Genomic DNA, 15,148 nt, shown 5'->3' with positions numbered 1-15,148 from the left:
TTTATGTGAAAGCCTTTTATTTGGTAATGTGGAACTGGTAGTGTGGAAGCGGGCCCTAGCCTTCAGGGGCCGGTGGTTTGGGGCTGGGGGCTGCTGTTCCTTCGGAAGCTGAGGGCAGAGGGGTCTTGAGGAGCCAATAGGGGATGGTGGCTGCGATTCCCAGTTCCTTGCTCCACACCATCCTGTAGGGACAGGGAGAAGGACCAGTTTAAGAGCTACTCTTCCAGGAAGCAGAGAGGTGGCTGATCTGGCAGGGGCCATAGAAAGCCTAGTCCCTTCATTTTACACATTGGGAAATTGAGGCCTACATAGAGGTGAGGACTTGCCCAGGGTTACCTATTCAGGTCGTGACTGAGCTGAGTCTGGAAAGATTTCCAGAGTTCTTTCTGCTCTGCCATGCTGCCTCCCAGGCCCACTTGCCTCCTGGTCTAGCCTCAGTAAAGGCAGAAACAGGCAGGAACCTCCTTCCCTAAAGACAGGACTTTCCTATTCTCTCTGCATGATTGAGGAAGGCAGTGAAGCCTACCTCTTCCTTACCCCTCTGTGTCTTCTGTACCCAAGAGAAGCCCCCAGGCTCTGTGGCTTCATGGGAGGGAGGGATAAAGGCTGTGGGGGCTGAAGTAGAAGCCAATGAATGGGATCTCAGGAAATGTTTTGGTCCTTGGGGTCTCTGGGATACGAGGTCCAGGATGTCTGGTTTCTGTTTCCAGAGAGCCTCCCCTCCCCTCGTGTGGACTGTGATGCCCAGGGTTAATTAAGAGCAGGGAGACCAGAGATTAACAAGACGCGGAGAAGAGGAAGTGGAGCACCCCCTCTCTAAACCAAACCAAAACCCTTTCCCATTCTTCCCAGAGTTCGGGGCTGAACTGCCGAGGCAGTCTGCTTCCCGGTTTCCCCCGCCGACTCTAGAACCTGCTTTCCCCTCCCAGTCTCGCTCCTGGGGTAGACCTGTACCTTAGGCGCCACGGACTGGAAGCCAGGCAGGTAGTTGATGCTGACGCGTTGGTCGTCCATGCGACGTGCCTGGGTGTTAGCCACCATGTCCATTAGGTTGTCCATCTCCGGAGGAGCAACGGGGCTGGGGCTGGGGCTGGGGCTGGGGCTGCTCTCTGGGGGAAGAGGATGGAAGGGGGCAAGACAGAGACTTTGGGTTCAGGCCTGAGCACTCTGCAAGCTGCTGGGACCAGTTGCGACAGATGCAGCTGTGGAGGGGGTCTGGGAAGGCGGATGCCTGGGGATGGGCTGGGGAAGGAGACCAAGAGCCTACTGAGGTGCCTGGAACACCCCATTCCTGCAGGAAACAAACCTGGAGCTTTGGGGAGACACACGAGAACCTTATTCTAATTAGACGAAGGCTCCCCGGGCACACAGTTACACAAATACACACATAGGAATGAACACAGATACATTTGCACTCATCCAAGTTTGTGTGATAGAGACATTCACTCTTCTGGATACACTCACTGCTGGGAGGCCCCTGGCCTGGTTCAGTCTGCAGGGGGCAGCGCTGCTCCTCCATCCGAGCGCCCTGGACGTGGGTTAGCAGGTTGAAGAATCCATCCTCCTCCGGGGTCCCTGCCTGAGGCATGGAGGACTGGGGTTAGCCCTGGCACTGTCACCCTCCAGTCCTGAGGGCCTTCTCTGCTAGGGATCCTGGGTCTAGTACCAGAAGGGATCTTGGAGGCCATTGGGTCCAACCCCCCTCATTTTACGGATGAAGATTCATCTCAGAGAGGTTAAGTGACACCCAAGATGGCAGTAGTGTCTGACGGGATCTGACCCTACGTCGTCCTGATTCTTTCAGGTGGTTTTTATTCCACCTCCCCTGCCAAACCTTGATCTCTGACATTACCTGGGATCAAGTGGGGAAATGGAGCTGAGAGCTCTTGTTGTGGGCCCCCCTCCCCAACAGACCAGAGGAATCTCTGGTGCTTCTCCCACCCCTGCCCTTTGCTTACTTTCCCTGCTGTCCCCCACCCCAAATAAGGAGTATCTCAGGCCACCTCCATCACACCAACCATGCTTCCCAGGTCTTGGCCCCGCTCCCAGCCCCTTTCTCTGTGTTCCAGGTTTTGGGATCTAGCTCTTCATTCCTTTCCCAGGTCTAGGTTTCTAGTTTTCTCCCAGGTCTGTGAGAGAGGGCAAGGATACCTCTTTGCCTCCACCTCCATAAATGAGAAAGAAAATGCTTTTTTTCCTCCCTTACCCTAGTGATGGTGGTGGGTGACCCTGTGCCATCCTGCCCATCTTACCATGCTCTGAAGCTGCACTGCCTGCTCTCTGGCATGAGAATCCGGTGTGAATGATATAAATGGCTTGCCATCCTGCACTGTCCCCACTCCTACCTCTGCCCCCAGGGACCCCCAAATCAGGATAGTTCTGGCTATAGCCATGTGGCTGCAGCTGGCTCTAGGGAGAGGCATGTTAGTGCCAACTTCAGTGGCCTAGATCAGAGGCTGAAGGAGGGGTTTGGGAACAAGTTATTCCCTTGGGAGAGTCAAACTCTACCCTCTCCTCTAACTCCTGGATTGCCTTTGCACCCCTACCCCCCATGACTTTGTGGCCCTTTCACCTTAACTAGGCCCTCACACCCAGGTATCCCTTTTCAGCCTCCTCCCTCCCCCTCAAACTGGAAACTGGGTCATTGGCCTCCTTTTTGGCTCTAAGCCTTCGGAGACACTGGCCTTGCTAATGAGATACCTGCTAATTAGAGTCGTGTTGGTACAATCGGGAGATCTGAGACCTGGCAGGACTCGGAGATCACAAGGGAGCAAGCAGGTGGGGTGGGAAAGTGGGGGAGCCGCGCTGGTATCTTCACCTCCTAGGCTACGAATCCCCCACACCCTCCTGGCCAGGATGGGGTCCCCGATTACCTCACTGGGAGGACTGGAATCTGCTTCTTTCTCTTTTCCCTCCAGCTCAGCCATCAGACTGGATCCCTAGGTGATCTCTTACTAGACCCCTTGCTCTGTACTGTGTTCCCCCTTCTGCTGAGTTCTTCGCCCCCAGACCCACTGCAGATGTCTGATTCCAGCTCCCACTGTTGCTCTTGGTATCTGGAGTAGGACTTTTAAAGGGTGGGGGAACACCCACGATCCCCCAGCAAGCCCCAAATCCTAGACTCCATCTGGGAGTCCCCCCCTCTCCATCTGCTCCCACCCAGACTAAGCCCCATAAAGATCATCCAGATAATTGTTTCCGTGGAACTCCACTGGGTGCTGGGTGGGGGTGGGGTGCCCAGACCTCCTCCTTCTCCCCCAACTTCATCTCACTCCCAGGATTCTGGCCCTCCCTCCCACAACCCGTGATTTCCACATTGTTGACCTGCAGCCCTGCTCTGAAACTCACCTGTGCCACTCACACCCCAGAGTCATAGGATCCATACCCTTCCCCCTGCCCCAACAGCTCTCACCTGGGTCAGCAGGGTCTGGGAGCAGGCATACTGAAGGTTCAAGGTAGGGTCTCCCAGACAACTGGGGGGCAGGGCTGCATAGGGAGAGGCCAAGTGGGAGAGAGCACGGAGAAGGCAGAGACCCCGGAGCCCACGGCCTCGTGGGCGGTACTCATAGCCTCCCTGTAGGGAAGATGTACTAGAGATGGTACTCCTCACTTCACCAGAGGCCCTCCCCAGCCCCAGCCCTCCTAACTGGTACCTGGGAATGCATCCTTTCTGGATAGCTAGGGATCAGGCCTTTCCCACAAAGAGCCTTTTTTGTTGTGTGAGGACCTTTGGGAGTCAGGGCACCCTCCCTTGCTTCAGGGCTCCCCACTCTTACCACCCCAAACAATGTCTCCTCTTTCTTCTGTCCACCTGTCCAAAGATGTGGATGGACCTGTCTGGTCAGACTGGTATTGGTTGGCTCAGTCAGTCTCCTTGGTTATGTTTCCTCAGGGAATGGGATTATTCTCCTCCCTGGAGGGGTCCTTACCTCCTTATATACCCACAAGGGCCTTATTACCAGCTCTGCATAGCCTTCAGGTCTAGGCTTTGGGGTGGTTACCACAGCAACACTCTCCATTCGGAGGCCAGAGCTGGCTAGGGGAGGAGCAGGAGGTGGAGGTCCTATTCTCCCCAAAATCCCCACCCCTCATTTCCCCAAACTCTACCACTCCCCCAAGCTTTTCCAGTTCCTCAAAGTGATATTTTCAAAAGCTCATTCCCTGAATTCCCCCATTCAAAAACTGGAGTGGGGTTGGGGAGGGAGGTCCCAGATCAGATCCCTCCATATCAGAAGAGGTTCATGAATGTTGTCTTAGAGTGTTGGAAGAGATGTTAGGGGAGAGGAGTATGTCATGACCCCTTCATTATCTGCATCATTTTTTGACATAGTTTCCTGGGGATGGAGAAACATGATACAAAATCATAGAAACCCCTTTCCCCCAAGTACACACACACACTCTCACTCTCTCTCTCTCTCTCCCTCCTCCCAGGTGACAAATCCCTCTATCTACCCCCATTCTGGTGATACCATGGTAGTTGTCTGGAGTTCCGACCACACTGATCCCTCCTCAGGATAGAGGAGGTTCTGGGGATACCACTGTTACCCAGTTAGAATGTGTGACTCTGTTTCTATGTATATCATAAGCTAGGAGGGATTAAGGAAGGTCAAAACTAGGAGGGAGCTATCTAGTTCAATCCCCTCATTTTATGGAGGAGAAAACAGCCCCAGAGAGTGGCAAAGGGCTTATCTGTGTGTATAATAATACATGCATCCCTGTGTCCTTTGCCTAGGTAAGTGTTCACTAGTGAATGTAGAACTGTGCCACTGTGTCTGTCCTTGAGCCAGTCTGGGCTCAAGAGTAGAATTGATGAAGCACGCTATCTACTTCCTAACAGAGAGATGGTTGACTCAGAGGGCAGAATGAAACTTTTTTTTTTTTTTTTTGGATATGGCAAATACAGGAATTGATTTTGCTTGACAGCATGTTTGTTACAAGGGTTTTGTTTTGTTTTCTTTTTCCCAAAGGGAAAGGGGTGGTGGTGGAAGAAGAAATGAGTTTGTTAATTGAAAAAAATTTTTTAAAGGAGTCAGGGCAGTGTAATGGTTATAGTATTGAAGCTGGAGTCCAGAAGAGCTAGGTTTGCCTTCCACCTGTGAACACACACCTGCTGTATGATCCTGGGCAAGTCACTTAATGTCTTTAAACCAATAGGATTTGGGGGTGTTGGAGTACTGGCAATATGGGGTTTGTACGTGTGTTTGTGTGGGGGCATCGGGGCACAGTAATTGTACTGGTAGAGTGCAGAGAGACCTGGTGGCAGTCAGGAAGATATAGACCCTAGTCCTGCCTCAGCCGAATACGGGCTGTGTAATTCTGAGCAAATCCTTTAGCCTCTCATTTCACTATTTCACTCATTTTACAACTCTCTGACTATAATAATAACGAACTTTTAAGTAGCACTCATAAGGTTTCCAAGTGGCAGATCTCCCTATACTAAAGAAATCAGCAAGGAAAGAAGGGAGGAAAGAAGAGAGGGACGGAGGAAGGCAGAACACACCAAACCAAGGTTGATACTCACCAGCTGTGTTATGTGACCCATGGGTAAGTCACTGGTCTTTTCTGAGCCAGTAGCGATAATAGCGGTTGCAAACTTTCACGCCCTATATAAATGAATATTGTTAGGTGAATTTGTGACTGTCTGTGTATCTTTGTGAGCCTCTGGGTACTCGAGTGTCTTTTTGTAATTGCTAAAGCTTACATAGCGCTTTAACGTGTGCAAAATGCTTTACAAATCTCTCACAACAACGGGAGGTAGGTGCTATTATTATCCCCACATTACCGTTGCGAAAACTATTATCAGGAGTGTTCGCTGTAAAGGGCACGAGTGCTCCGGGCGCTACGGAGCCCCTTCGCGTCTTCCCACCTTCCTTCTCACTTTCCCACCTTCCCGAAACAGACTCCCGGAGAAGAAATTGACTCGCAGTGGGTAGCTAGGGAGCTGGGTCAGGTGGTTGGGGCGTGGCCAGGTGAGGGAAGAGGCCAGGCCAGGTGGAAAGGGGCGTGGCCTCCTGTGATGACGCTACCAGAGGCTCCCGCCCCTTCTTGGGCAGACCCGGAAGCGGTGGCCCCAGGGGGAAGATGGCGCCCTCAGGGCTGAAGGCGGTGGTGGGAGAGAGTGAGTACTGGCCTTTATTGCGGTGGGCAGTAGGGCTGAGAGCCTGGACACCTGGGTTCTTGGGAAGGAAGGAGGGAGGGTGGCTGGGAACCTGGACACCTGACTCCCTGGAGGAGAGTGGCTGGAAACTTGGGACAGGAGGTGGGTGGGCACCTGTACCCCTGGATCCCCCAGGAGGGAAGGGGGCTAGGAGCTTAGATGCCTGGGTCCCTGAGGGGGCGGGACTTGGAGTTTGGGTGCTTGGGTCCTTAGGGGAGGGGGCTTCGGAAAAGCCACCTAGGTCGGGGTGGGGGTCTGGGTCCCCTGGGAGGGGGATGGGAGGCTTGTATGTAGTAGGCACTTAATAAATGCTTATTGAATGAATGAGGGGAATGAGAGACCACATCCAGGGTCCCTGCCCAGCGTGGGGCTGGGAGTCAGATGCCTGGATCCTTTGGGTAGGGTGAGGAATCTAGACACTTGGGTGGGTATTAGGGACACTTACTGGGGGAGTCTGGACTTCTGGGTTCCTGGATCCTGAGTGGGGAGAATTTCAGGGGACTAGAAGTTTAGACAGTTGAATCCCTGAAGAGGCCAGAACTGGAGGTCTATACCTTGGTGATGCCCTGCACCGAACCCCCTAGTCTCTTATTTAATGTCCTGTTAGTTCTAAGTGCTTTGGGATCTTCACTGGAGGGAGTGGTATCCGGAAGCAGAAATTGGGCCCCACCCCTGGTCAGCAGGAGGGGGAAGGGGCAGTTCTGTCCTGTGTTTTCCCACCCTTGGCCTGGTTGCTTTGGTTTCAGCTGTTTCCTTTAGTAGTGATAAGGTGGTGGTGATAAGGGGCTAGGCCTCCCTCCTAGAGCCCTCTTTGACCCTGGCCTGGCCCTTGATTCGGCCTCTTCCTCTTCCCAGGTTCTTGGAGGGAAGTGACCACCTTCTGTGGGGTTTCCATATGGTCCAATCCAATCTTTGACCGTTTTTGCACAGATAGGGAAACTGAGGCCCAAGGAGGGGCAGGGTCATGCTCAAAGTCACACTTTGAATTCAGAGGCACAGCTGAAATGAAAATGTAGGTCTTCTAACTCCCAGCCTTGTTACTTTTTTCCACGTGGGTCTGGGGAACTAGGGTGGGAGATTGTAATGTGGAAGGTCTCAATCCTAGCTCTTGCTCAGCCCTGAGTGGACTCAGGCTTCTGGCCAGAAGCATAACTCACTTTGCCTGAGGCTAGGTACAGGGGAAAGGCTTCGGATGGCAGAGACACTGGTGGCAAGATACTTGCTTAGCCCAGGTGTCTGGGAAGAAGAGCCATCCCCTGAGCCAGCCTTTCCTTCCTCTCCCCTTTCAGAGATCCTGAGTGGGGTTATTCGAAGCGTCAAGAAGAATGGAGAATGGAAGGTAGGACTCGGGGAGCCAGGGTAGCTGGAGGCCCTTTAAGGTCACACAGCTCTTTCTCTAGGTCACCTAGGTGTGACGTCTTGGACAGAACCTTCAGAGGGGGCTCACAAGGAGCCAAAGGGGAGAATGGTATGGTCTCTGTGCCTATTGAGAGGAGAGCAGAAGGCCAACGGCCCCGGTAGTTGGGGGGCTGGTGTTCCTAGAATTGGGGTTAGGCTGTAGGAGGTTAGTGGCTTCATGGTTGCCACAGCAGTCATAATTGGACATCTTGGTACTTTGGGCAAATTCATTTGGGGGTGATCCCCAGAACGGAACAACCTGGGAAAAGGGGTGATCTGCCCTCTGCTTCCCTAACTTTCACTGACCCATCACCTTGCTACCTTCCCTTCTCCGCTCCACCTTTCCCCTGCTGCCCCTTCTGGGGGGTGTAGAGGGCAGAGGACCCTGAGGCATAGGGATAGCAGTCACTATGGTGGGGAGGGGGATGATGTGCCCCTCCAGAGGCACTATCCTAGTTGGAGCTCTGTGCCTTAGGTTCTCGTCATGGACCGCCCCAGCATGCGGATTCTGTCTTCCTGCTGTAAGATGTCAGACATTCTAGCTGAGGGCATCACCAGTGAGTATGAGGCCCCCAACATCCCGGGCAGTCCAGAGCATGGCTCACAGATCATTGGGTGGTCTCTCCCTGGTCACCAGGGAGTGACTGTCCCCTAGATCACCAGTGGATTGGAGCCTTGGCTCCTACCTCCTCTCTTGCTTCTGCTGGGGGCTGGGGGGAGGCAGTGGGGAGTTGACCTCCCCTCCCTGGTGGCTTCCCCATGGTCTGCCATGTTTTGTTGTTCCATCTCCTGTTACGTCGTTTGGTGTGGTGCCGTGGATGGATGCCCAGTTGTGGAGGACATTAACAAGCGCAGGGAACCCATCCCCAGCTTGGAAGCCATTTACCTATTGAGCCCGTGTGAGAAGGTAAAGGCCACTGAGCGGGAAAGTCCTTGGGCTGAGTGCTTTCTCTAGGGCCTCTGGGGTTGGGGCCAGAGGGAGTAACTCTCCCATTTCTCCCAGTCTGTCCAGGCTCTGATCAATGACTTCCGGGGAACCCCTACCTTTACCTACAAAGCTGCCCACATCTTCTTCACAGACAGTGAGTGACAGGGACATGGGCTTTGGGGGAATGAGTTTAGGGACTGGACCAGGATCCCTGCTCTGACTCTCTTTGTCCTGTTTCCTCCCCACCCAGCCTGTCCCGAGCCCCTTTTCCTTGAACTGGGCCGATCGAGGCTGGCCAAGGCCGTGAAGACGCTGAAGGAGATTCACTTGGCTTTCCTTCCCTACGAGTCCCAGGTGGGGCTCTGCCCTGGGAAGATGATGATGAGGGGTCCGCAGGATGGAGTGGAGAAGGACAGGGCCAGAAGCCCTGGGAAGGTGGTGGTGAGGGGTCTGCAGGATGGAGTGGGGAAGGACAGGGCCAGAAGCCTTACACAAGAAGGAGGGGCAGGGGGAAACTGGAAGGATGCCATGGGGAATGAAGATCAGGGCCAGGGTTACCTAGCAGTCAGAGGTGTCCTTCAGGCTCCACACCTTTACCCCTTGAACCCCTAGGTGTTTTCCTTGGATGCAGCCCATAGTACTTATAACTTATACTGCCCCTTCCGGGTCAATGCAAGGATTCAGCAGCTGGAGATTTTGGCCCAGCAGATCGCTACGCTCTGTGCCACCCTGCACGAGTACCCTGCTATTCGCTACCGAAGGTGTGGCTTCTCATCCTTCTTCCTCCCTTTCCTGATCTTTGACCCTACCATTCTTCCCCCTACCTCTGTGGGCAGTAAGGCCTTTCCCAATCCCTCTTGTCCCACAATCCTCCCCTTCCCTCTTGACTCCCCCAGGCTTCTGACCCCCAGTTCCTCCTTCAACCTTTTCCTTCATTTCCTGCCTCACTCCCCACTCTCCTGTGATCATCTTCTGTCCCATACCGTTGTGCCACACTGGAGTCCTTCCCCTTCTGCCCCCAATCTCTGGTCCTGGCTCTGATAGCTTGCCCCCATCTTCCCCGATCAGACCAAACATACTTTTTTTGTTTTTGTTTTTAGGCAATTGGGGTTAAGTGACTTGCCCAGGGTCACACAGCTAGTAAGTGTCAAGTGTTTGGTCTGAGGCCGGATTTGAACTCAAGTCCTCCAGACTTCAGGGCCAGTGCTCTATCCACTGCACCACCTAGCTGCCCCCCAAACATACTTTGTAGAGCAAACCACAGGCTTTGGAACAGGCCTTCTCCTTTCTTTGACTAGCTCCGTAGTGATGAAACAGGTTTGGGGCGTCCACTTTCTCAGCCTGGATCCCTTTTCCCTCTTTTCCATCTCCCCTACTTGTGTCTCCTACATTTTCTTTTTTTTTTCAATGTATTTATTTCTACAAGCATTTATTTATTATCTTCCACCCCAATTGAACAATAAAAAAAAGAAAACCCTCATACTAAACACACATAGTCCAGCAAAACAAGTTCCCGCATTGGCCACGTCCAAAAATGTGTCTCATTCTGCGCCTTACATCCATTTCCTCCCTGGCGGTGAGTGGTGTGTTTTATCTTTAGTCCTCAGAACTCATGGTTGGGCATTGCATTGGCCAGAGTGCTCAAGTCTTTCAAACTTATATTTCTTTGTAATGTTGCTGTCGTTGTAGAAATTTTTCTCCTGGTTCTGCACCTTTCACTCTCTATCAGTTCATAGATTTCTTCCCAGTTTCCTCAGAAACTATCCATGTGGTCATTTCTTATGACCCGACATTATTCTAATAACCCTGACCTTTTCATAGGGGGTCTGAGGACACTGCCCAGCTTGCCCACGCTGTCCTTGCCAAGCTCAATGCCTTCAAAGCAGACAATCCCAGCCTGGGGGAGGTGAGAGCCAACCCGAGCAGGGGGACTGGGGTGGGAGGGGTGGGGCTTTTCTTGGGCTCACCCCTTTTCTCCCCCTGTCTTGTCCCCAGGGCCCTGAGAAGATGCGGTCTCAGCTACTGATTGTGGACCGGGGCTCAGACCCTGTGTCCCCTTTGCTGCATGAGCTCACTTTTCAGGCCATGGCCTATGACCTCCTGGACATCCAGCAGGACACCTACAGGTGTGAATGTGGGAGTGGCGGTGGCAGCCTCTGGGGGAGGGATGCAGGGGGAGGACCAGGCCTGTCTCCCAGAACATTATGTGTTCAGGAGCATCATGTCCTGCTCTTCCAGGTACGAGACGACAGGTCTGAGTGAGACCCGGGAGAAGTCTGTGCTGCTGGATGAGGATGATGAATTGTGGGTGGAACTGAGGCACATGCACATTGCAGATGTGTCCAGGTAGGTCCCCTTAGGGTATGAGAGGTCCTGGGGTCAAATCTAGGCTGATCTACCTTCTCTTTGGAAGGTAGCATGAGATAGTGAAAAGAACACTTAATTTGAGGTCAAGTCCCTGCATTCGTACTCTGGCTCTGCAGTTTATTACACATGTGCCCTTGGGCAAACGCTACAGGCCTCAGTTTCCCCATTTGTAAAATGAGGGGGTTAGACTAGATGACTCTAAAAGTCCCTTCCAGCTTTAAATCTACAAACATATTACCTTTGCACCCACCATTCCCAATCCCCATCCGCCAAGCCAAGCAGCTCGGCCCCTGTGGTGCTCGTTCCTCTTTCATGTCCTCACTGGCCTCCTTGACACCTTCAGGAGAGTCACAGAGCTGCTGAAGACCTTCTGTGAGAGCAAGAGGCTGACCACAGATAAGGTGAGCAGGACTTCTATTTGTCTGGGGCCTGGGCCAGGTTGAGTGGAAGAGCAAAGAGAACAGACTTGTGGGGAGGAAAATCTGAGTTTGGGACACCATGGTGAGGTGAATCCCTTGAGTGTTGGTGGCAGTGTTGGGGGGATCTAACTTGGTGAGGGGTCAGCTTTACTGGGGGCCAGGTCATGGAGCAGATCCTTTGAGTGATGGTGGTTGGGGTGAGTTTGAGTGGGCCGGGCCTTGAGGGTCTTTGGGTTTGGGGAGCTAGGATTGGGTGGAGGGAGCACAGACCTAGGAGAGGCTGAGTGTTGGGGATGGGACCAGTTTGGGTGGGCTGAGCCTCAGAAGTCAGGGTGCTTTGAGATGGGGATGGGGCCAGGTTGGGTGACTGGGCCTAGGGTATTGGGGTGACGATCAGCATATTAGGGGGAAGGGGCAGGCTGGAGGGCCTGAGCCCCACTGTCCTCTTCCCTCTCCTTCCTTCCAAGGCCAACATAAAAGACCTCTCCCACATCCTGAAAAAGATGCCCCAATATCAGAAGGAACTGAACAAGGTGAGGGGAGCCCGGAGCCCACTGGGCAGGTGTATTTAAGGGACTCTCCTGAGCTGGTAGAGGTAGTGGTTGAGTAAGGGGGCTAGGTATCCCACCTTCTTCCCAGCTTGCTCCCTGTGGCCTGGGCCAGACTCCTAGTGGCTCCCTCTCTGCCACCTAGTCAGTTATCAAGCATTTATTAAGCTCTTACTGTATGCTAAGTGCTAGGGATATGATGAAAGGCAATATATAGTCTTTTTTCTCAAGGAGCTCACTGTCTGTTAGGGGAGACAGCTTGTAAACAACTCCATACGAGGGGAGGGAAGGTAATCTGAGAGGGAAACTCGGCCCACCTTCCTCCCAAAGGTGGAGTTTGAGCTGAGTCTTGAAGGAAGCCAGGGGTGGGGGGGGAGAGCATGTCAAGCATGGGAGATGGAGCATTTCATTGGAGGAAGGTGACTCTGCAGGCGGCAGGGCTGGAACTTCGGCTCGTGGACGGGAAGAAGCCTAACAAGGGCAGAAGGGACTGGGTTATGTTGTGGAGTTCCACTGCCCACCACAAGACTTGGTCTTTGATTCGCAGTACTCGACACACCTGAACTTGGCCGATGACTGCATGAGGCACTTCAAGGGCACCGTGGAGAGGCTCTGCAGCGTCGAGCAGGTGGAGGGCCCTCAGCTCTTGGGGGCTCGGAGCTTAGCTTAACAGGGATGGGGAACCTGCAACCTCGGGGCGACGTGTGGCCCTCTAGGTCCTCAATCCGGAATCCAAACTTCGCAGAACAAATCCCCTTAATAAAATCTCCTCAACCTTAGGACTTGGATGCAGAGGCTCAGGGCTCTAGGGGTGCCAGGCTCAGTGCAGGGGCAGGGGCTCGAGGAATGCCCGGGGACGCTGAGGTTCCCGGCCATGGTCAGCCTCGCAGTGGTGGCTGAACCCTTGCCTCTGGCCCCGGCTCCCCAGGACCTGGCTTTGGGCACAGATGCAGAAGGGGAGAAGATTAAGGATGCCATGAAGCTGATTGTCCCCGTGCTGTTGGACACTGGAGTCCCCCCGTATGACAAGATCCGTATCCTCCTCCTCTACATCTTACTTCGGAATGGTATGAGCATGGATGGGGGAGTGGGGCCTCAGTCACTGCCCACTGACCCTCCTTAATCCCTGACCCTCTCTTCTCGGGTACCTGGGGACACGTGTGTCTAAACACGGCCTTGTATACATGTGTGGGTGCTGTGCCCACCCGCAGGAGTGACCGAGGAGAATTTGGCCAAGCTCATCCAGCATGCCAATGTACAGGCGCATAGCAACCTCATCCGAAACCTGGAGCAGCTCGGGGCCACAGTCACTGTTGCCACGGTATGGGGTTGGGGGGGATGGCAGCAGTCATTGTAGACTCCTGGACTCTCCCCCGTGTGAGTGGGGGTGTGTCAGCTCTCACCCTAGCAGCCAGCCTGGGAGCAGGAGCAATGGAGACACGGTGGTGGGGATCTTCAGAGTTTTTGGCTCCGCCCCGTCTTCTTGAGAGCTTGGCCTCCCCCATTTTTCTCTCTCTTCTGTACTGTCTCTGGGCTCAGCCTCTTGTCTTTCTCTGTCTGTCTTTCTGTCGGTCTTATTCTTCTTTCTAGCCTGGCCTGCTTTGCTGCCCGGGGAGGTGCTCCCCTCCCTTCCCCTCCCCTTCCGGCCCTGTCCATGACCCCTTCCCCTCCGTCCCCTGCCCCAGGGCTCCGGGGCCCCTACCCGAGGAGATCGAAAGGAGAGGTTGGAGCCGACCTACCAACTGTCCCGCTGGACACCCGTCATCAAGGACGTGATGGAGGTGAGAGGGAGGGCGCTGATCCTGTGATGATTAGTCACCTCCCAGCCTCCCTCAGCCTCCCTGAGCCCTGGCCTCTTGCTTCCCCATTTCCCTGCCCTGACCTTTGCCAACCCCCGCCCCCCCTCCTCCCATGCACCCACCTCTCTCCCATCCACCTCCCCTGGCCCCCTAAGCCACAGCTAGGCTTAATGGCAAATCCCTCATTATGGGCATTATCCTGGTATCTGATCCATGATCCCTGGGAGGGGAGAACAAGAGGAGCCTCCCTGGAGGAGGTGGGGTGATAAAGGACACTCTGAGCCTGTGTGTGCTCCCTCCCCAGGACGCCGTAGAGGACAAGCTGGACCGGAAACTATGGCCCTTTGTGTCTGACCCTGCCCCCGCCTCCAGCTCCCAGGCCGCTGTCAGGTGAGGTCTGGGGGGGAGCTGTCATTTGCCATCAGCCAAGGCGCAGGGTCTTTGTGAACTGTCGGGGGAGAGGGGGTGGGGAAAGGGGGCTCAGTAGTCCCTTTCTGTTCACAGCGCCCGCTTTGGTCACTGGCACAAGAACAAACCTTCGGTGGAGTCTTCCCGGGCTGGGCCCCGACTCCTGGTCTACATGCTGGGTGGCGTGGCTATGTCTGAGATGCGGGCAGCCTATGAGGTGACCCGGGCCACTGAAGGAAAGTGGGAGGTGCTCATAGGTGAGTTGGGGCCGGCTTAGGTGCCTGAGGCCCTGGGAGAGTTAGAGATGGGGGCAGGATGCCTGGATCCCCGAAAGGATGTGGGGGCTAGAGCCTGGGCAACATGATCTCGGGGAGGGGTGGGGCTAGAAGCCGGATCCTTGAGAGAGGTGGGCTGGACATCTGCTGCCCGAGTCTGGAAGGCATAGGAAGCTTCACCTGATCTTTCTGTCCCTGTCAGGTTCTTCCCACATCCTCACTCCCACCCGGTTCCTGAATGACCTCAAGAGTCTGGATCAGAAACTGGAGGACATCCCCATGCCTTGAGTTTGGAGCAGCTTGATGTATTCTCCTCCCCTCCCCAACAGGCAATAAAATCCCATCGACTCTCAGTCTCACCTCATTCCCTCTCTGGGTCACCTTCTTCCTGCGTCCAGATCCTCATAGCAGGCCCTGACCTCAGTGAGGCTTCACCATTGGAGCAGAGGAGTGAGGGGACCAGATGCGGCATCCTTTGATGGCTCTGTGATCTCAGTGACGTGGGTATTCCCTCTAGGATCCCAGCCCATCAGCACCTTCTTAGTCTGTGTGGCCCTTGTCCCTGTCTCTTCCTGTTCGAGGCAGCATGTGCCCGACAGTCTGCTGGCCTTCCTTGATTTCTCTTCTCATTCTGTGGGTACCAGCTCCATGCTCAGATGTCCCTCTGTCATCCCTCAGTCTCACTACTGGGCTGGCCCACTTCCTTTTCTTTTCTTTTTTTTTTTTAATTCTTTTTATATTTATTTTTTTTTTTAGGCAATTGGGGTTAAGTGACTTGCCCAGGGTTACACAGCTAGTAAGTGTTTGGTCTGAGGTCGGATTTGAACTCAGGTCCTCCTGACTTCAGGG

General features: G+C 54.1%; 2 protein-coding genes across 3 annotated transcripts; one reads left to right on the top strand and one right to left on the bottom strand.

The window, feature by feature from the left end:
* Positions 1-2: 2 nt before the first annotated feature.
* On the bottom strand, positions 3-5,936 carry PCP2 (Purkinje cell protein 2). 2 transcript variants are annotated; one of them, XM_027844059.1, is made up of 6 exons: positions 5,783-5,936; positions 5,522-5,603; positions 3,413-3,574; positions 1,465-1,579; positions 955-1,109; positions 3-182 (listed from the first exon to the last, which is right to left on the bottom strand). In XM_027844059.1, exons 2-6 carry the CDS (start codon positions 5,540-5,542, stop codon positions 63-65), a joined length of 573 nt encoding a protein of 190 aa, XP_027699860.1. In that variant the 5' UTR covers positions 5,543-5,603; positions 5,783-5,936; the 3' UTR covers positions 3-62. The 2 variants fall into 2 exon arrangements, with proteins under 2 accessions (XP_027699860.1, XP_027699861.1); XM_027844060.1 differs by lacking the exons at positions 3,413-3,574; positions 5,522-5,603; positions 5,783-5,936 and adding an exon at positions 2,253-2,569.
* A 108-nt stretch (positions 5,937-6,044) lies between these two features.
* STXBP2 (syntaxin binding protein 2) lies at positions 6,045-14,663 on the top strand. The gene is made up of 19 exons (XM_027844160.1): positions 6,045-6,118; positions 7,447-7,496; positions 8,031-8,112; positions 8,386-8,462; positions 8,559-8,637; positions 8,734-8,837; positions 9,096-9,244; positions 10,305-10,389; positions 10,479-10,609; positions 10,722-10,829; positions 11,194-11,251; positions 11,737-11,802; positions 12,365-12,445; positions 12,746-12,884; positions 13,029-13,138; positions 13,503-13,598; positions 13,921-14,006; positions 14,121-14,281; positions 14,502-14,663. The coding sequence occupies exons 1-19, from the start codon at positions 6,082-6,084 to the stop codon at positions 14,585-14,587; spliced, it is 1,785 nt and encodes a 594-aa protein (XP_027699961.1). The 5' UTR covers positions 6,045-6,081; the 3' UTR covers positions 14,588-14,663.
* The last annotated feature ends 485 nt before the right edge of the window (positions 14,664-15,148 follow it).

This window comes from Vombatus ursinus, unplaced genomic scaffold, assembly GCF_900497805.2.
Source record: "Vombatus ursinus unplaced genomic scaffold, bare-nosed wombat genome assembly UNPS02014935.1, whole genome shotgun sequence".
NCBI lineage: Eukaryota > Metazoa > Chordata > Mammalia > Diprotodontia > Vombatidae > Vombatus > Vombatus ursinus.
Note: the sequence above shows the minus strand (reverse complement) of the source record. Positions and strands in the feature narration are given on the sequence as shown.